The 20,463-nt window shown below is 43.9% G+C and overlaps 1 protein-coding gene across 1 annotated transcript in view; it reads left to right on the top strand.

The window, feature by feature from the left end:
- tnr (tenascin R) overlaps positions 1 to 20,389 on the top strand; it is a 48,850-nt gene extending 28,461 nt beyond the window's left edge. The window contains exons 13-19 of the mRNA XM_033029137.1: positions 2,496 to 2,626; positions 3,333 to 3,465; positions 6,249 to 6,400; positions 9,070 to 9,166; positions 13,609 to 13,770; positions 19,026 to 19,189; positions 19,450 to 20,389. Of these exons, the coding sequence (XP_032885028.1) occupies positions 2,496 to 2,626; positions 3,333 to 3,465; positions 6,249 to 6,400; positions 9,070 to 9,166; positions 13,609 to 13,770; positions 19,026 to 19,189; positions 19,450 to 19,539 (929 nt within the window). The 3' untranslated portion in view covers positions 19,540 to 20,389. The remainder of the gene's footprint in view (positions 1 to 2,495; positions 2,627 to 3,332; positions 3,466 to 6,248; positions 6,401 to 9,069; positions 9,167 to 13,608; positions 13,771 to 19,025; positions 19,190 to 19,449) is intronic.
- Positions 20,390 to 20,463: the final 74 nt, after the last annotated feature.

The following is a 20,463-nucleotide window of genomic DNA, read 5'->3' as shown; positions in this document are numbered from 1 at the left end:
AGAGAGAGGAGAGGGGACACGAGAGAGGGGGAAGAGTAAGGTGGGAGGGAGAGGGGGGAAGAGAGGGGGGAGAGAGAGAGGGAAGGGGAGAGAGTGATACAAGATACAAAATAGATTTATTCATCACATGTGCCAGATGGCAGTGAAATGTAATTCCCATACAGCCATACAATAAAAAAAGGGACACAACACACTATAGGGTTTGACATAAAACATCCCCACACAGCAGAATCAAAGTTTCCCACTGTGTGGGAAGGCACCAAAGTCAGTCTCTTCCTCCATTGTTCCCCGTGGTCAGGGCCTCCTGAGAGGGGGAGACAGGGGAGAGAGAGGGGGTGAGAGGAGAGACAGAGAGGGAGAGAGGAGAGAGAGAGGGGAAAGAGAGGGGGAGGGGAGAGATAGAGGGGGAGAGAGAGAGAGGGGGGTTGAGAGGAGAGAGAGCGGAAGAGAGGGGGGAGAGAGAGAGAGAATTCGCCCAGGTGACCGGCATGGATCAGGCTGCGGCTCGGTGCATCCTGGAGGACAACCAGTTGCTGGAAGTAAGTACCAAGCACTGGGTAGAAACGGTGGAAGGTAGTGGACTTCAAATGGGGGTGGTTGGAGAAAGCATCGTGCTTGCTTGCTAGATTTTCACTTACTGTAACTGCAGGAAAAATGTTCCCGATTTTGGGGGCGTTCAGAACCATGGGTCACAGTTTAAGAATAAAGGGGGGGGGGGCAGTTAGGACTGAGATGAGGACAAACTTTCTTCACGTAGAGAGTTGTGAATCTGTGGAATTTTCTGCCACAGAAGGCAGTGCAGGCCAATTCACTGGATGTTTTCAAGAGAGAGTTACATTTAGTTCTTGGGGCTAACGACATCAAGGGATATGGGGAAAAAACAGGAAAGAGGTACTGATTTTAGATGAATAGCCATGATCGTATTGAATGGCAGTGCTGGCTCGAAGGGCCGAATGGCCTATTCCTGCACCTATTTTCTATGTTTCTATGCTTGAGTATATGGCAATAAAACTTGATCACTTGATTTTGAAGCATTCATGCATGGTGGAGGTATAATGTAGTCATAGAGTGATACAGTGTGAAAACAGGCCCTTCGGCGCAACTTGCCCACACCCGCCAACATGTCCCATGCTACCTGCTTTTGGTCCATATCCCTCCAAACCCGTCCTATCCATGTATCAGTCTAACTTTTTCTTAAATGTTGGGATGGTCCCTGCCTCAACTACCTCCTCTGGCAGCTTGTTCCATACACCCATCTCCCTTTGTGTGGATAAAGTTATCCCTTAAAAAGTTACCTCTTAAAAATACTTCATACAAAAAACATTGAAATCATACTTCTACAGTGCACTAAAACATGATTTTAATACATCAAATCTCAAAAAGTTCCTACCCTTCTTCCACACCCTCTCCCCACTCGGTTGCTCCACTCCCTCACCGGGTACCCCCAAGGCCAGTGATTAGTGATCGCACGCCTCCCCCCTTTCAAAAACGCTCCAATCCAATTTAAAGCATATATATTGCATTCAAGTGTAAGTTATAAGACTCGCTACAGTATGCACCATATTGCACAATTTCAAGCTGAAAAATGCAAATGTTCCGTACCAATGGGATGGGGAACCCTCCTCCCACCCTCCTCCCACCCCGGTCGCAATGCTCCCTCGTGCTTGGTCTCTCGCAAATTTCTCACTCCCAACTCTCACCCAATGTTGGCAGCCCTGGTACTACACTTAATTATAAAGGAGATTAAACAACAAAGCATGAGTCTGAAGAAGGGTCCCAACCCGAAACGCCACCTACACTGTATCTCTAGATATGCTGCCTGATCTGCTGAGTTACTCCAGCACTTTATGTCCTTTTTTTAATGCATGGGTTTAAATTAATTCAATGACCTTAGATACTGAGGTGGGTAATTCAGGGAGTTACATTAATACTGGAAGAAATTAACTTGCATACAGAGAGGGATTAACATGGCATGGATCACAGTGAGTAAGAGCCCCTATGATGGAGGCACTAGGTGACATGTAATGACACCAGTGATAGGGTTGGATAAATACTGTGGAAGGCTGTGAAGCTCTCGGCTGCTGCTTTCTGCTCTGTGGTCTGAGTAGTCAGTTATTAACATAGAAACATAGAAATAAGGTGCAGGAGTAGGCCATTCGGCCCTTCGAGCTTGCACCGCCATTCAATATGATCATGGCTGATCATCCAACTCGGTATCCCGTACCTGCCTTCTCTCCATACCCTTAGCCACAAGGGCCACATCTAACTCCCTCTTAAATATAGCCAATGAACTGGCCTCAACTACCTTCTGTGGCAGAGAATTCCAGAGATTCACCACTCTCTGTGTGAAAAATGTTTTTCTCATCTCGGTCCTAAAAGACTTCCCCCTTATCCTTAAACTGTGACCCCCTGTTCTGGACTTCCCCAACATCGGGAACAATCTTCCTGCATCTAGCCTGTCCAACCCCTTAAGAGTTCAATGTTCTCTGTTGCAGCTCTGGACTCGCCGAAGTACTTGACAGCCAGTGATGTGAATCAGAAGAGTGCAAGGATTTCCTGGCAGGCTCCTCTGGCTGAGATTGAGAAGTATGTGCTGTTGTACAAGGACAGCATTGGGCAACAGAAGGTAGGCGTGCAGGACAACACGTGCTCAGAAGCAACTGTCTCAACATGGCAACAGTTTTATATTCACTTCCAAACAGCTATTTTTCCCATTCTTCTACAACTCCGTGTTAGGTGACTTGGAAGGCACTCCATGCAGCAGGAGAGTGCACGACCAAGTTTTTAAAGAGGAGTACATGCAGCTCTTCTGAGGCAAGAAACCAATGGCAGTGAATGGATGAGGGCAGCAAGGGAAGAGAACGCAATTGTATCTTGTGCTGTGGCTGGAGGCGCAACAACCTTCCAAAAATGTCCAGTCACCTGGTGGGAAACTCATCAAGGTTTTGTGGTACAGGGTTACAGGGTAATGTGTTTGCATTTCTGTTGTGCTGCTGCAAGTAAGAATTTCATTGTTCCATTTCAGGACATATGACAATAAAATCACTCAACTCTTGATATGTATGGGTTAGTGACTGAAGACAATATTTTGGGATGTGTAATACTGCTGATTTCATGTCTTGGGTGAATGATTGGGTAAATGTATCCACTTCCTTCACCTTTGGGAAGAAGTATTTCATTTTGCCATTCCTGAATACCTTGGCCTCGATAATGCTGTGTTCTGCAAATATCTAATACAGACGTTGAGCCTTGTGTGCAGTGGGACCGAATAAAGTTGGGGACAGAAGTGACAACTGATGAATCATTGCAACTTTCTAAATTCACTCTTGTAGGAGCTGATCCTGGAAGCAGAGGACACTTGGATACAACTGGAGAGCTTGTCAGAAGCAACTGAGTACACACTGAGGCTGCAGTCTGCACATGACACCGTAAAGAGTTTACCAGTGGAGATTGTGTTCACCACAGGTATGAACAATCTTACAGCACTGGTTTCCACCCAACAATGAGGCAACAAATGTTACGACCACTGGGAAATCTGAAACGACATCAGCTACTATTTCAGAGATGTGGTTGCGAAGTGACCAAGACTGGATAAATAAATATTTCAGGTTACAGACCGTCCCAGGGTTATGAACCCCTCTGTATGGGCGAACTCCCACAATAGTATTAAAATAAAACATCTGGCATATCAACGTATGTTTATTCCTAAAAATGGCAGAACTGGTTTCCACTCTCCACTTTTAGTAATTGATCATATCATCGTAACATGCTTTAGATGCCATCCATTACAATAATTAATGTCAAATGACTTTGGTGTATTTTCCAACATGGACAAAATCACTTCATGTGTGCCAGTAAAAACAGAAACCATTTGTTATTCAGGGATGGTTGTGTATTTAATTTTTAGAAAGGATGGGCAAAAGCGGAAACGTAATAGATAACAAGGAGAGGGGGGCCTCAGCTTTGAAAATGAAGAAATGGAACCTGTTGGGGTAGAGCTGAAAAAACGAGGGGCAAATGTCATTGGTGGGAGTTGTCCTTGGGCTACACACAGTCGTGGGTAACATGGAGCATGTTACTCCAAGCCCAAACTTCAAGCCCAAACTTCAAGCCCAAACTCCAAGCCCAAACTCCAAGCCCAAACTTCAAGCCCAAACTTCAAGCCCAAACTTCAAGCCCAAACTCCAAGGAAATTAATGGCATATATAACATTGACAATGTTGTAACCGTGGCAAACTGTAATCTACATGAAGTCTGGCAAAACAGGTGAGCAGTAATTCTCAGGGTACGCATTTACAGGATATATATACAGGGGTGCTTTTATAAATCAGAGTGTGAAAGAACAAGAGTGAACAGGCTAGTTTAGATGTAGATGTGATAAAGGGTCTTTGCCCAGAAACATCAACTTGGTTTCTCTCTCCACAGATGCTGTCCGACCTGAAGAGTGTTTCCAGCAGTCTCTGTTTTTGTTTCAGATTTCCAGAATCTCTTATATTTTTGATTTTCATTTCATATCTAGTGCTATAGGATAAATAAGGTGTAATTCATGACATTGCAGTTAAGGGTTTTTTTAGGCGTTGGTAATCATGGCACTATAGTGTTGTAGTAAATTATAGTCTAAGCTGCAACCAGGGTCTTACTTCTGAATATGATCATAGAAACATAGGTTCAGGAGGAGGCCATTTGGCCCTTTGAGCCTGCACTGTGACTATGACTGATCATCCACAATCAATAACCCGTGCCTGCCTTCTCCCCATATCCCTTGATTCCGCCAGCCCCTAGAGCTCTATCTAACTCGCTTTTAAATTCATCCAGTGAATTTCTGTGGCAGTACAGGAGCATGAGGAGCAGGTTGGCTCTGGTAGATTGGGAAACTATTTGGCGTTGTAGTATATGAGCAATGGCTACCATTTTAAGAATTTTGAAGTACTCCCTGTCTGTGCACGGTCCCTGTTTTCCATTTTCCTCTGACTGGGGCTAGATCCCTGCTGCACACACTGTGGCTAGGTCCCTATTCTCCCTTTTTCCTCTCCCAGGGTCCCCAGTTCCTGTGCTCTCCGTTTACGCACTAGGACTAAATCCCTGTATCGTTGGTCCACTCACTGAGGTCACTGTTCACTCACGAGGTCCCTGGTCCCTATGTCCCTTGTCTCTGTTTAGTTTAGTACAGAGATACAGTTCTTAGGAGTTTTAGAGTCTGAAGAAGATTACCGATTCCTTTTCTTCAGAGATGCTGTCTGACCTGCTGAGTTACTCCAGCTTTTTGTGTCTATCTACAGATTTTAGGAAACAGGCCCTTCAGCCCACTGAGTCCATGCTGACCAAAGATCACCCATGCATTAGTTATCCCAGTTTGCATCTTACACACTAAGGACAATTAACAGAAGCCAATTAACATACAAACCTGTGATTGGAACTTCCAGTGCAGCCTACCATGCGGAACCTTGTCAAATTCCTTGCTGAAATCTCTATACAGAACCTCTAGAGCTCTGCCCTCATAAACCTTTCTGGTTACATCTTCAAAAAGCTCAATCAGATTCATGAGTAATCTCCCATGTACAAATCCGTGCTGACTATCCTCAATCAGCCCTTGTCCATCTAAATGCATGTATATCTTATCCGTCCGTATACACTCTACAAATAACTCGGGCACCTGCAAAAGATCATGGATTCAATTAATATTTCATGGATATGCCAATCTGTCTGAAACCCCCTTTGTAAAGTTAAATACATTTGTATACGATTTAAGTGCCAATATCAATAAACTCTAAAACCGTTGCTTCTCAACTTTTATTGAATCCCAAACTAATCCAATAAAAAATTCACCCTAACATCACCATGATCACAGTGGCAAGAATCAGCTTGTCATCATTATAAAATGTAATTAAATAAAATTACATTCCTGTATCACCTTGATAAAATCGAACAAACTAATCATTACCCATTGACACACAATATTTTATTAATCCCCAATGTAAAAAATATATAACTGAAGCAAAGAAATCTCTCCTTTGAGAGAAAATATGAAAGCGATTTCAAGATCAGGGTTATTCTGTGAGAATGAATGCAAATTTACAGGTTAACAATTTGTTCATGTAGTACTTCTTGGAGTCAGATGTGAGTTTGAATTTCAGCGTGGGTTGTTGAATAAATAAAATTGAGAATCATCACTGGAGGTTTAAAATCTGAGTGAGTACGAGTTAAGCCTGGAGACCAGGTTGTCTTTAACCATTGATTTTGTATTTTAGCAAGCAGTCTTTATCCATATCCATGGGACTGCACTCAACACCTACTTAATGGAGACACAATCAGTGGCATCTATACGATCTACACCAACGGAAGGCCACATCTAGCTGTGCAAGTGTTCTGCGACATGGTGACTGACAACGGCGGATGGACTGTGAGTAACACTTCACACATTCTATGTCGTTATTTCATTATATCATAAGTGATAGGAGTAGAATTAGGCTATTCGGCCCATCAAGTCTACTCCGCCATTCAATCATTATCGCTCCCTCCTAACCAAAGATACTAGAGGAGAAAGATAGACCACTCCTACAAAATCCAATGGACTGACGTGTAGTATGCAACATTTTGGGAATAAGACCCGACCTCCGTAGTTCGGTGTAGGAGATCTTGTCGACGAGTAATCTGGACCTACTGTCGACATCTGAAATTACAGTAAAATATCATATAGAATTAACATAAGAACAAAATTGATTATAACTACATACCTGCAGAATGGATGATATGTCACTTAAATGCAGTTGTTTTCAGGGGTGGGGAGAGACATGTATATTGAAGTTGCATTTTTCCTCTAATAGGAAATTATCTTAAATGTAGACGAGCTTACACTAGCATGCATGCCTTACAACAAGAACAAAACCAAAAATGTACAGCAGTGTAAAATTTGATACCTTTATTGTTGTTTAAGAAGGAACTGCAGATGCTGGAAAATCGAAGGAAGACAAAAGTGCTGGAGAAATTCTCCAACATTTTTGTCTACCTTTATTATTGTGGTACGTCTAGATCTATAAAAGAAGACTTTCTAATAACTTGCTCATGTACCAAAAAACCATGTCTTATATAATATAATACATTAGTGGGATCATAAGAATAGAATTGTATTAGTGACAGTCATCATACATTGGGAGGGGAATTAAGGCTTTAATGTGTGCTCCACGTGGCATGTCGTTGTTCCCTATGACACCATTTATCATGTATTTTAAACACCATTGATCCGTGTACATTGTGTACATTTAACACCATTTATCCTGTATTTTAAACACCATTTCAAAGCGGCTTAAACACACGCCGATTCGGAACACTCCACGGCTTGGAGGTCCCGAATCGGCTGCTTGCTACCGGAGACCTGGGCTTCACGATATTATAGGCCACGGGGCGGCAGTCGCAGCTCTTCTCCGGCAGGTGATCCCAGACTCCGCGATGGAAAGCCCACGCTGCGCCCGCGACTAGAAGCTCCACAGACCGTGGCTTCAGGATGTTATAGTCCGCGGGCCAGCGATTGGAACACATCTTCTGGCAACCCCCGGCTCCACAATCTGAGCTGTAGGAAAGAATCGGGCAGGCTACACGGCAGAAAGTAATAATTTTTTTCTTACCTTTCGTCTTTAATGGGCAACCTGAAGAAAGACAGGTCAGGTGGCTTACATTGGCGATTTGAGCAATTTATAGCAGAAGAGCACGCTACGTTTGTAGATGTGGACGCCATGACTGAAGCCGATTAAAAAAAACCCTCATATATTTGATTCCCAAAATGGCGTGAAAAATTACCCATATGCCTTTTTCGCCTAGTGATTTATCTTGCTCCTAACCCCATTTTCCTGCTTTCTCCCCATAACCCCTGACATCCATACTAATCAAGAATCTATCTATCTCTGCAGTAAATATTTCCACTGACTTGGCCTCCACAGCCTTCTGTGGCAAAGAATTCCACAGATTCACGACCCTCTGACTAAAGACATTTCTCCTCAACCTCTTCCTAAAAGAACTTCCTAAAATTCTATGACCTCTAGTCCCAGACGCCCCCACTAGTGGAAACATCTTCTCCACATCCACTCTGCACTTTGTGCAGTGATGTTGTGAGGGGCCAGAAACGAACTACACAGCTTACTCACTGTTATACGATCCATCGCTGCATGAGATGAAGCATTGTACCACACATTCGGGATCTGAGCAGCATATTTAAGAAGGAAATCAGGAGGTCAAAAAGGTGTCATGAAATAGCTAGATAAGATTAAGAAAAATCCAAAGAGATTTTATTAGTACATTAAGGGAAAAAGAAAGTATAGGGCCCCACAGAAACAAAGTGGTCATCTCTGCGTGGAGCCACAGGAGATGGGAAAGGTCCTCAATGAGTATTTCTCCTCTGTTTTTACCATGGAGAAGCACATGAAGACAGTCTTCCTGGCTGAGATATATGACCCATCATCTTTCTCCCCCTCGCTTTTATCTCCCTTCTCTCCTCTCCCCCTCTCCCACTCCCTCGCTCTTCCTTGCTCTCACTCTCTCTCTTACTCTTCACCGCTTTCCCTCTCTCACCCTTTCTCTTTCTCTCCCCCTCTCATTCCCCCCTTCCCTCTCTCTATCTCCCTTGTTCTCTCCTCTCCCTCCATCTTTCTCTCCTTCTCCCTGCTCCCTTACCTTCTACTTTCGCTTCCTCTCTCCTTTCCCTTCGCTTGCCCCCTTCTTTCACTCACCCTCTCCTGTCTCTTCTATCTTTCCCTCTCCATGTTCTTGACAATTGTTTGCTCTGAATTTCCTCTATGGAAGAGCAGCAAACAAATCAAACCTGCCCTCGTTGGTTCAGCATGGGCCAGATAAATTGTACCTCATTCTTTTGCCTCCCCCCCCCCTCCACTGCTCCAGGGTATGTGCAGAATATATTGGGCATGGAGTAATCTAGTCTCCCCTGATTACTGGGGAGATAAGAGATGTAGGTGACAACATGTTGATTCAGCTGATTCACCTGTTATGAGCATAATTTCACAGAATGAGTATCCCATGCTGAATATGAGTGAACAGTGCACTGCCCTTTCTCCAATGCAGGTGTTTCAGAGACGACGGAATGGACTGACCGATTTTTCACGGACATGGGCAGAATACCGCATGGGCTTTGGAAACCTTGAAGATGAATTCTGGCTGGGTAAATAAAGAAATCGCAATGGCTCGAGTTGATGCAACCATTTCTGAACAAGATTCCCAATCACCATCAATTCTGTTGTTTGATCAGATGCAATATCTCAAGATCTCCCCTTCTGCTGAAGATAGACCCAAAAACTCAACGGGTCAGGCAGAGCAAGGAATAGGTGACGTTTTGGGTTAAGGCTCTTCTTCAGACTAAGAGTCAGGCGAAAGGGAAACAAGAGATATAGACAGTGATATAGAGATATGGAACAAATGAATGAAATTCCCTTTGGCTGCTGTGCATGCTGGATAATTGGGTAATAACAATCATACTATCAGCTAAGTTCCCGACATATCAGAACTGGGATAGATGGCATCATCAGTTACCCAACAAGTCACAGATTTTCACGTCCACTTCCACTTCCATGCAGGGTTCCAAAGTGAGGATATTTTCTATCTCTCTGGTCCTTTCTGGCTGCAATGTTTGAACCTATAGCACCCTCTGGAGGTGAAACAAAATAATTGTCTTCCCTCTCATCCATACCACATAAGCAGCCATCTACACAAACAGACTCACTCTCTACACACTCTGTTCCCCCAGTTTTACTCTCAAACACACTATTCCCTTGGTCTCACTGTCTAAAAACCATGTGCCCAATCACACACTATTCCCCCATTCCCGCTCTCCTGTTTCCCCAGCGTCACGGTCTATACACACACACACTAGTCCCAGCCTCACTCTCTACACATTTACTGTTCCCCTGGTCTTACCTTCCACCCATACATGCATATATTCACGCGTATACACACACTTCCCCTTTGTCACACTCTGTAAGCACCCATCTCACTATCTCATCCTCTATAGAAACACTGTTTCCTGTCTCATTCACATTGACAGAATTGTCCCCACCGGTATTGTGCAAACACCACTGTTGTACATTGTCAGAGCCATCACCAACAGCACTATAGAGTCATATTCATAGTTTTACAGCAGCTAAGTCGTCTAAGCTGACCATGCTGCCTCCTAAACTAATCCCATTTGCCTGCATTTGGCCCACATTCTTTGAAACCTTTCCTATCCATGTACCAGTCCAAATGCCTTTTAAATGTTGTAAATCTATCCGGTTCCCTGAAACTTCCTCTCACAGGTTGTTCCATTTACCCACCTGCCGCTCAGGTCCCTGTGTGAAAACCTGCCCCTCAGGTCCCTCCTATATCTTTCCCCTCTCAACATTGCCCTCTAATTTAAGCATTCCTTACTTATTCTGAACAATATTACTTCATCGCCTTAAATTCTATTGTTTGTCCGGATGCAATTTCCTTTCTGCTGGTATTGTACATCACGGTGTTGTAAGCTCTGAACCCACAGCACCCTCTAGAGGAGAAACAAAATCCTTATCTTCCCTCTTCCCACAACCAACCATGTGCTCACACTGTTCTCTTGGCCCCACTCTCTACACACATTATTCCCCTTCTCTATACATAATGTTCCCCGAGTTGCACAGTCTGGTCCAATGGTCTCATGTTGTACACATACTGTCACAAAATGCTGGAGTAACTCAGCAGGCCAGGCAGCATCTCTGCAGAGAAGGAATGGGTAACATTTCGGGTCAAGACCCTTCTTCAGACTGAGAGTCAGGGTAAAGGCAGATGTAGAGATATGGAAGGGTAAGGTGTGAAAACACAGATCAAAAGGGACGATGATTAAGGAAAAGGTAGAATGGTTCATTGTTAGCTGAGGGGAAGGTGGGAAAACAATATAAATTTAAAGATTACTAGACTAAGTGGGACCTGTTGAGTCTCAGTCACACGGGAGGCCTGGTCCCCCAACGCAACCCATTCCCCAACGCAATATTCCACCACTCACCTGTTCCCCCAACGCAACCCGTTCCCCCAAAGCAATATTCCACCATTCAGGGGAGGGGGTGTGGGGGAGGGGGGGCTGTGGGGGAGGGGTGGGTGTGGGGAAGGGGATGTGAGGGAGGGGAGTGTGGGGGTGGGGTGTGTGTGGGGGAGGGGGGTTCTGTGGAGGGTGTGTGTGTGGGGGAGTGGGTGTGGGGGAGGGGTAGGTGTGGGGGAGGGGTAGGTGTGGGGGAGGAGGAGGTGGGGGAGGAAGAGGTGGGGGTGGGGGAGGGGGTGTGTGGGAGGGGTAGGTGTGGGGGAGGAAGAGGTGGGGGTGGGGGAGGGGGGGTGTGTGGGGGAGGGGGAATGTGGGGAAAGGGGGGTAGGGTGATGGGGGTGTGGGGAGGGGGGGGGGGTCGCAGCGGACGCAGTTCGCACTCTGCTCACCCCACACCTTCAGCTTTCGGCCTCACGCAGCAGGTCCCTGTCCCGCTCTGACTTCACTCAGAGGCTTCCGGTTCAACTCGACAGCTTCCGGCTGGTCGTGCTGGTCTCCGCAGAAGCAGTCTACGGGCTGCGCTCTCCCTGTGACGTGCGCCCTCTGCGCGGGCTGCTCAACACACTCCGTCCCTTCAGCTTTTTATTCTCCTCGCTGCGTTATTGATAGCGGGTTCCAGAAGTGGCGGTTTTTACGATTTTTAAACCTTCATAACTTTTGTACTATTTCACCGATTGGAACAAAACTCATTTGACTTGCAGCAGAGGAGAATGTTGAGTAAGGTGGCAAAAAATCGTAGCGCTATTGGGGATCGTTTTTGCTCAAATTTAATTACAACAGTGGTCAAGATGAGAGATTTAGTAACTAGATAGATAGATAGATAGATAGATAGATAGATAGATAGATAGATAGATAGATAGATAGATAGATATTTTCCAGTTTATAATTGCAAATGTATCAAGTAGATTTCTATGAAAGAAAGCTAATCCTATCTCTGATGCAGACCAAATGATGATCGCTTTGCAAAGGAAAGTTTCATTATAATTGTTGGACATTGGTGGATGTTAGCATTTGCTTCCTATGATATGTGACTAGAAGTAACAGTTGCTGGCCTTGGATAGCTGAAACATATTTCCCATGAATAGCCCTCAGTCATGATCTTGCTTGTCAGTCTGGTCTTGCCATAAAAATAAAGAGTTATTTGTGGCTCACCTTTTAGGAATTCCGGATCATCATCTGAGGAGGAGAAGAAATTTCACCAGAAGCTTGTGAATCTTGGTAGTTGAGTGTTCCAGGTAGCTGTAGATGATCAGTAATTAAACTGCCAGTGGGAGTGATGGAGGCAGATACAGTGCGTAAGAGACATTTGGATAGTTACTTGGGTGGGAAAGGCATAGGGAGAGATACAGGCTTAATGAGGGTAAATAGGATGAGTGTAGGAAAGGATCGCAGTCAGCATGCATAAGTTGGGCCGAATGGCCCGTTTCTGTGCTGTATAATCTATGACTGTATAAATTCAAGGCTAGGGTTAAGTGATTTAAACTGTCAGATTATTTGCCGGTGTGTCTGTGAAAATCTTAGACACGATTAGCTGGTTCTTAAGCTCACTCCACCACTCAGCTCCATATGGAATCCAAAAGCAGTGCCCACCTTGCTGAGATACTTCATTATTTACACTGGAGAAATCATCTCAGATCCTGCACCAGAGAACATTTGGTGTTTAATGGAGCTTGAGGGATATGGTTTATAGATCAGACGAATAAGCATCTGTGTTCTAATTATTTTGGTTTGCTTAATGTTTGTAATTATTAATAATTTTACTTGCTCTTTTGGATTGTAAAATATTTTAATGATTTGTAAATGCCTCATTGTCAATTATTAAATAATTCTTACAGCTGTGAAACCCAACAAAGGGAACAGTTTGTACCTCTACATGATAGCTTCGGAGACCCAGGTTTGATGCCGACCGCAGGTTCTGTCTGTGTGGTGTTTGCACGTTCTCCCTGTATTTCCCCCAGATGCTCCAGCTTCCTCCCACATCCCAAAGACATGTGGGTTGGTAGTTTAATTTGTCACTGTAAATTGCCCCTGGTTAAAACTGAGTGGTAGATAGAATTAAAGGTCACTCGGTGGCATGCAAGAGCGAAAATTAGTTGCAGGAAATAAAAGGATGAATGAGTCTGATGGGAATGTTTCCCTTGGAATAGCTTCTTTTGAACTACTCTCCCAATCTACTCCATCAGTCTGAAGAAAAGCCCCGACCCAAAACATCAGCTGTCCATTCCCTCCACAGAAGCTGCCTTACTTCCTTCCTTCAGTATTTTGTTTTTTGCTCCTACTAAGTCGTGACAGTTAAGCAAAGGTGGAGGACAGAGATTTGCCAGCTGTCAAAGCCTCCAGTTATGGAGGCAAGCGCTGTGATGACCCAGATCATGCCAGTGAATCCTGAGATGCTTGAGCTTGGTAAGTATGGGTGTAGGTAGAGTTCAGGCTAGGATTCCAGATGGGTTACACCAGCAAGCCCCACTGCAGCATAACTATCCCCCGCAATCTCTGAATGCAAGGCTAGTCTGGTCCACAGCTGTCTTACATCTGCAGGTGATCTTGTGCTATTATTTTAGGACTGGATAATATCCACAAGATTTCTGCGCAAGCCAGATATGATCTCCGGATAGACCTGCGTGATGGGCGAGAGTCAGTGTACGCAGTCTATGATCGATTTTACCTCAGTGATGCCAGGAATCTCTATAAACTAAGGATCGGAGATTACAGAGGGACTGCTGGTGAGTTTATCTTTATATTATTGGGTAACGCTTTAAATATAATGAGGGTTATTCAAGGAAGACAGTGCAATAGACTTCCTGTGAACTATGTAAATGACAGATAGGTGGGCAAGCAAACCTGATATTTATGACCCTTCTCCACTTCAAATATTTCAGCCACAATGTGCAGATTCCTATCCCATTTTACAAATACATGGCAATGAGTTATTTGCATGCTTCAGTAAACTCCTAATCCCCTGGACTCCATTGATCGCAGTTTGTCAAGAGTCTTTAATTGTCATATCTACGGACAGAAAATCAATGAAATTCTTACTTCCCTCCCAGGCACATCCACAAAACATAAATATTAGCATTTGCATGGCTCCTTTTGCAAACTCAAGACATCGCAAACACTTTATTACCAGCGAAGTGCTTTTTAACATGCAGTTCCAATTGTGGCAGAGAGAAGGTGAAATCACAGCACTCTCTCACAAAGATCAATGGGAAAGCCAACAGATAAAATGTTATCTGATGTTCGTCAAAGGTTACATATTTGGCCAGATTACAGAGGAGAGTTCTCGTGCCATTTGTCGAATCCTTGCCATGGGAATTGAGCTGAGTCTAGGTTTAACATTTTAATCGAAAAATGCCACATCCAACATCGCCGCAGAAATAAATTAGTCCAAATTATGCGCTCAAGTCATTGCAATGTAACCCCAGGGAGATGGACAGCAATGCTGAGAAAAATACTCCAGATAGAACAATGTACAACTCTGGGAACAAATCATTTACATTGAGATGAAAAACACTTTGTCTCAGCATTCACTATTCCCCAAGTAGCAGAAATACCACTCTCTACTCCATCCATGGAGCAAGTGGGTGGGCTTGGAACAAACCTGCTTATTTAGCTCGTCAAACCTGTTCTGTCATTTCACTGAGTTGAAGTCCAATAATCTTTGTCCTATCTTTAATATAGTATCTTTGGATAACAAATATTCATCATTCATGCAATCAAATTAACCACTTGTCATTTTCAGAAGCAAAGTTCCCAACTTCTCACATTCTCTCCATGTCTTTCAAATTTATGCCCTGAAGGGACCCCACCCTAATTTTCAGGTTAAGTTCCTTACTCTGGAGACATCAATCAGCAAAATGGTTTTTCATTATTTACCTCTCTATTCCCTTTAATATCTTGAAATGCTCATCCCTTAACCTTCTAAATTTCTTCTGAAATCTCTCCCAGTTTCATTCATGGTGTTTGAGACATTCTGTCTTAAAACATGAAAACAAGCCCTTTGGCCCAGCCCATCCATGCCGACTAAGATGCCTATGTAAACTAATACAATTTGGCTGCTTTTGGCTCATGTCCTCCTAAACCTTTCCTATCCAGGTACCGTCCACATGTCTATTAAACATTGCAATTGCACCTGCCTCTACAGTTTCCCCTGGCAACTGGCTCCATATATGCACTGCCGTCTGTGAAAAGCTCGCCCTTGGTGTCCCTTTTAAATCTTTCCCCTCTCATCTTAAAGGGGATAACTACCCTGGGATAAAGACTATGACCATCCACTTTATCTTTGCCTCTTTTATATATCTCTAAAATTCAAACCTCCCAGTTCCTTATAAATCTATTCTGCTCTCTTTCCAGCTAAATTACATCCTTCCTATAGCTGGGTGACCAGAACCGACAACACAATTCAAAGTGCGGTCTCACCAATGACTTGCATACTTGCAATGTAAAGGGCCTGTCCCACGTTCACAACCTAATTCACGACTTCTGCCGAGTTTGCCCTTGACTCATACTCGCAGCATGGTCGTCACGAGGTCGTAGGAGGTTGTAGGTAGGTCGTAGCAGGCCGTGATGCTAGCCGTAGGTACTCGTGGCATCAAGTAGGTCGGGGCGTTTTTTCTAGCATGATAAAAAATGTCCACGAGTAAAAAAGGTCGTGAATTAGGTTGTGAAAGTGGGACAGGCCCTTAACATTGCAACTCCTGTGCTCAATACCCTGACCAAAGAAGGCAAGCATGCCACATTGTCTACTTGTGTCACCACGTTCAGGATAGACACAAAAAGCTGGAGTAACTCTCCAGAGACAGCATCTCTGGAGAGGAATGGGTGATGTTTTGGGTCAAGACTTCCAGAGATGCTGCCTGTCCTGCTGAGTTACTCCAGCTTTTTATGTCTATCTTTGGGTTAAACCAGCATTTGCAGTGCGTTCCTACATTATCTCAGGTCTTTCTGTTCTACAACATATTTTGGGCCCTCCCATTTACTGAGTAAGTACTGCCCTGGTTTAACTTACCAAATTGCAACACCTCACATTTTTTGGGAGTTAAATCGCATCTACCATTCCTTGCCCCACTTCATTAGGATCCTGTTGTAATCAGGTAAGGAAATGGGAGGTAAAGAAGGAAATAGTGGCAAAGAAAGAATATGACAAGGGATTTGCATTTAATGTGAAATGAAATCCATATGTTTTCAATAAACACTTATGGGCCTGTCCCACTTAGGCAACTCTTTAGCCAGGGACCTAGAGGCAACCTACGACAACGTATATGGCAACTTACAACAGCAAAAATTGTCGCCACTGTCACCGAAAAAATTTCAACATGTTGTAAATTTTGCGGCAGTCGCCTGTGGTCGCCCAAAAAATCGTCTAAGTGGGACAGGCCCATAACAGTGACTGGGTAGCTAGATGAAGAGCAGAACCATTGAATATTGAAACCAGTTTGTGGAGGTGGACTCACTAGTCTATGTTGGTATCTTTGCCAAGGAATATGTCACTTGATCACAGAGAAGGTAAAGGCTTCACACTCCCCTATCCCAGCATACATCTGACAGACAAACATTGTCCGACACTATCCTTCCTTCAGAGAATTTAGAAGATAGATCTAAGGGAATTCACTGAAGTCAATGGGATACTGTGCTTCCTATATTTACTTATTTTGTACATACTGTTCCAGGCTTTGTTCCATAGGCACCTCTTCCTGTTTCATCCCCCTACTTCAATCAGTCTAAAGAAGTGTCCCGACCATGAAACATTGCTGTGCATTCCCTCCACAGATTCTGCCTGACTCACCGAGTTCTTCCAGCACATTGATTTTTTTCCTTAAGATTCTAGCACCTGCTGTTTCTTGTGTCTTTTGGTTTGCCCTGAACACATGCGAGCAAAGAACGAGTTGAGGACACGGGGGTTAGTGAGATTTGCAACAAGCATACTGATACTCTAGTGCGTGTTGGTATCAAGCAGGAGATGGTGTTGTGTCTTTTCAAGAAAATTGAGGCAGGTAAGCCCCAGGCCTAATGGGATTTATCCCAGGTTATTAAGAGAGGAGTTTGCTGGGCTCTACCAGACTTTTCTTTCCTTTCTAGCCATAGATGAGGGGGGTCCCAGAGGACTGGAGAATAGCCAACATTGTTCCTTTGTTAAAGGGCAATAGGAATAATTCTGGAAATTATAGGTTGGTGAGCCTTATACAGTATCAATCAGTGGAGAAAATTCTTGGGGATAGGATTTACATGGAGAAGTTGGCTTTTGTTTGTGCAGGAGGAAGGGATGTGGAGGCATTAGAAAGGGTAAGGAAGAGGTTCACCTGGATGTTGCTTGGTTTAGAAACCAGCATTCTGGAAAGATGGCGAATTAGTTTTAGTGTCGTGACAATTCTGATGACTGCCATGTTTGAAGCTTGCTGGCGTCAGAACCAGGTTTAACAAAGCCATCTGTTACGTGCAAATACACAGAGGAGTGTTTGTTTGTGCTTGTATAAACAGCTTATTTAAGAACTGATCTCAACGCTCAGTCTGTCTGTATTGTGTAGCACAGTGCAGTGATTCCTAAAAAGAACAGAATGTCCTGTCATTTTTTAAGTCCACGTTGATTTACGAATAATTAGTAGTGCACAGGCTTAAGACTCACTCCGCACATGCAGTACAATTGCTGAAGACTGATTGGGATTTTGGGGTGGAGAGATAGGGGTGCGAGAAAACACAGTCACACGGTGAGGGTCTGAAAGTTCCTGTCTGTGAGGGGGTGCAATGATCAGTGATTTCCAGTGGATCCTCACTTGCAGAGGCTACGGCAATGAGATCAGCAGGATTACACTGTATGCACATAATTGTATGGAATTTATGGCAAATGATGGGATGAACCAATCCCCCCCCATTAACATAGAACAGAGAACATAGAACAGTACAGCACAGAACAGGCCCTTCGGTCATTGACGTCTGTGCTCCTCTGCCTGCACGTGATCCGCCCCCCTCCATCCCTGCATATCCATGTGTCTATCTGAAAGATTCGTAAATGCCACTATCTTTACTGCTTTTACCACCACCCCCGGCATCATGTTCCAAGCACCGACCAATCTCTGTGAAAATAAATTTGCCCCGCGCATCTCTTTTAATCTCTATCCCTCTGAGTTTAAAATTATGCCATCTGGTCTGACTTTACAAAAAAGGTTCTGACTGTCTACCCTATTTATGCTTCTCATAATTTTATATACTGCTATCAGGTCTTCACTCAACCTGCAACTCTCCAGTGAAAACAATACAAGTTTGCCCAACATCCATCATATGTAATACCCTATAATCCAGGCAGCGTTCTGATGAACTTCGGCACCCTTTGAAAGCTTCCAATCCTTCCTGTAATGTGGCAACAGAACTGCACATAATACTTTAAATAATCAATCTTTGGCCTAACCAAAGTTTTATATAACTGCACCATGACTTCCTGACTCTTATACTCAATGCCCCAAGCAATGAAGGCAAGCATACCCTTTCAAGAGACCTAACACCACCTCCTTGACCTTAGACTACATTCTGCACTGATCTCACCATCCACCATGTTCTCCTTGCTGAATAGAAATGGAAAGTACTTTGACTTCAAGCATGCATTCCCTCCTTTATCCTTGAGTGGTCCTACCTTCTCCCTTGTCAACCTTGTGTTTTTAATCTATGTGTTAAAAAGTCATGGGATTTACTGTAATTCTTTAACATTACTGTTGTCCAATGGCTTCCACTTCAAAGCAGTTCAGCTGGAGCCTCCACTAAGCTCCTGCAGGCAATAGTTGTCCTTGGGATGGACATTGACCAGACCATCTCCCTTCCCTTTCCACAGTGGGACTCCTCTCTCTTGCTCATGACGATGTTAAATCTTGCTCGGATACGGTTCAATGGGCTCGTCTTAACTCCAGCTCCTTCTACCCTGTCTCTAATCTGCTCTGTTCCACTTGGCTCTGCACCGTTTATCCATTGATGACGTGTAATTTTGATTGCACAGGTGACTCCCTCTCCTATCATCAGGGTCGCCCTTTCTCCACAAAAGATCGGGATAATGATGTTGCCATCACAAACTGTGCCCTGTCATACAAAGGGGCCTGGTGGTACAAGAACTGTCATCGTGCCAATCTGAATGGAAAGTATGGAGAGAATCGACACAGCCAGGTAAGGAACCGTCACACTGTGGCAAATGTTTGGAATGATTGTGGCTCTGTGGGATCCTTGTTTGATGTTTGAGCTTGCCAGCTACACTGGTCAGCACACTATTTTGCTTTTTTGCTGGATTAATGGGTGGTTGAAGGTGTTGAGATACTGGTTGATGGCAGATTTCACATAAGTTCTATGACAGGGTAAAAGCATGTTTCAATGTCTTGTCTGAATTTATTTTTGATCTACTGATTGATTTTCCACTTTTGACTTCACAGGGTATAAATTGGTACCACTGGAAAGGCCATGAAATTTCTATACCATTCATTGAGATGAAGATCCGACCTCACAATTTTGAAGTAATCTAGTGGAGAAGCAGGCAGCTATTGTTTTTTTATTATGAGCTTAACTTGATCCTCAATGCTTCTTAGTCGTGGCGTTTAATTAATGAACCAGTGATTGTAGCTCAGGCTCTTCATCCTAACATATGTTAATTGCACCCCTATCAATGTCCTCGGCACTTTCTCCAAGAGCAAAGATATTTTGATGATCTGCTCGTGCTTCTTGGTGAATTGAACCAGCTCTAGTGGCAAATCTCCCCTGAGGCGTCAGTTCATGTTGTAATGTGGATGTTCCTGCAGGAGCCACACTCCCTGTACATCTTAATTCTTGTGGTCCACATTGAGTGAGTGAAAATGGACACTCTCTGGACATTCTCCAGAGAGGACATTCTCTTTTTCTGTATCAATCGACTTTCAAATAATTAAATCAAACAAAAAGGTAGCTGTTGGATTTACAAGTGTCAAGGGGTCAGAGGTGCTGATGAGAACCATGGAGCGATTAAATCAATCAGTACAAAAACAAGCCATGGTCCACCATGTCCATGCTGACTATCAAATACTCATCTACACAAATCCTATTTACCACCACTTGGTCTGTAGCCTACCAGGCCTAGGTGATTCAAGTACTCATCCAAATAATTTTTAGATGTGAGAGTCTTCCTCAGGCAGCATGTTCCAACCACCCTCTAGGTTAGATAGTTCTTCCTCAGCTCCCCAGTAAGCCTCTTATCCTAAGCCTGTATCATCTAGTTTGTGAGTCATAGAGTTATACAGCAGGTAACAGGCTATTTGACCAAACTATTCCACATCGACTAAGGTGCCTACCTGAGCTAGTCCTATTTGCCTGCATTTTGGCTCATATCGCTCTAAACCTTTCCTATCCATGTACCTGTTCACTTCCTCTGGCAGCTCATTCCATACACCCTTCACACTCTGTGAAAACTTCCCCCT

Source organism: Amblyraja radiata, chromosome 10, assembly GCF_010909765.2.
Source record: "Amblyraja radiata isolate CabotCenter1 chromosome 10, sAmbRad1.1.pri, whole genome shotgun sequence".
In the NCBI taxonomy this organism is placed as follows: domain Eukaryota; kingdom Metazoa; phylum Chordata; class Chondrichthyes; order Rajiformes; family Rajidae; genus Amblyraja; species Amblyraja radiata.
Note: the sequence above shows the minus strand (reverse complement) of the source record. Positions and strands in the feature narration are given on the sequence as shown.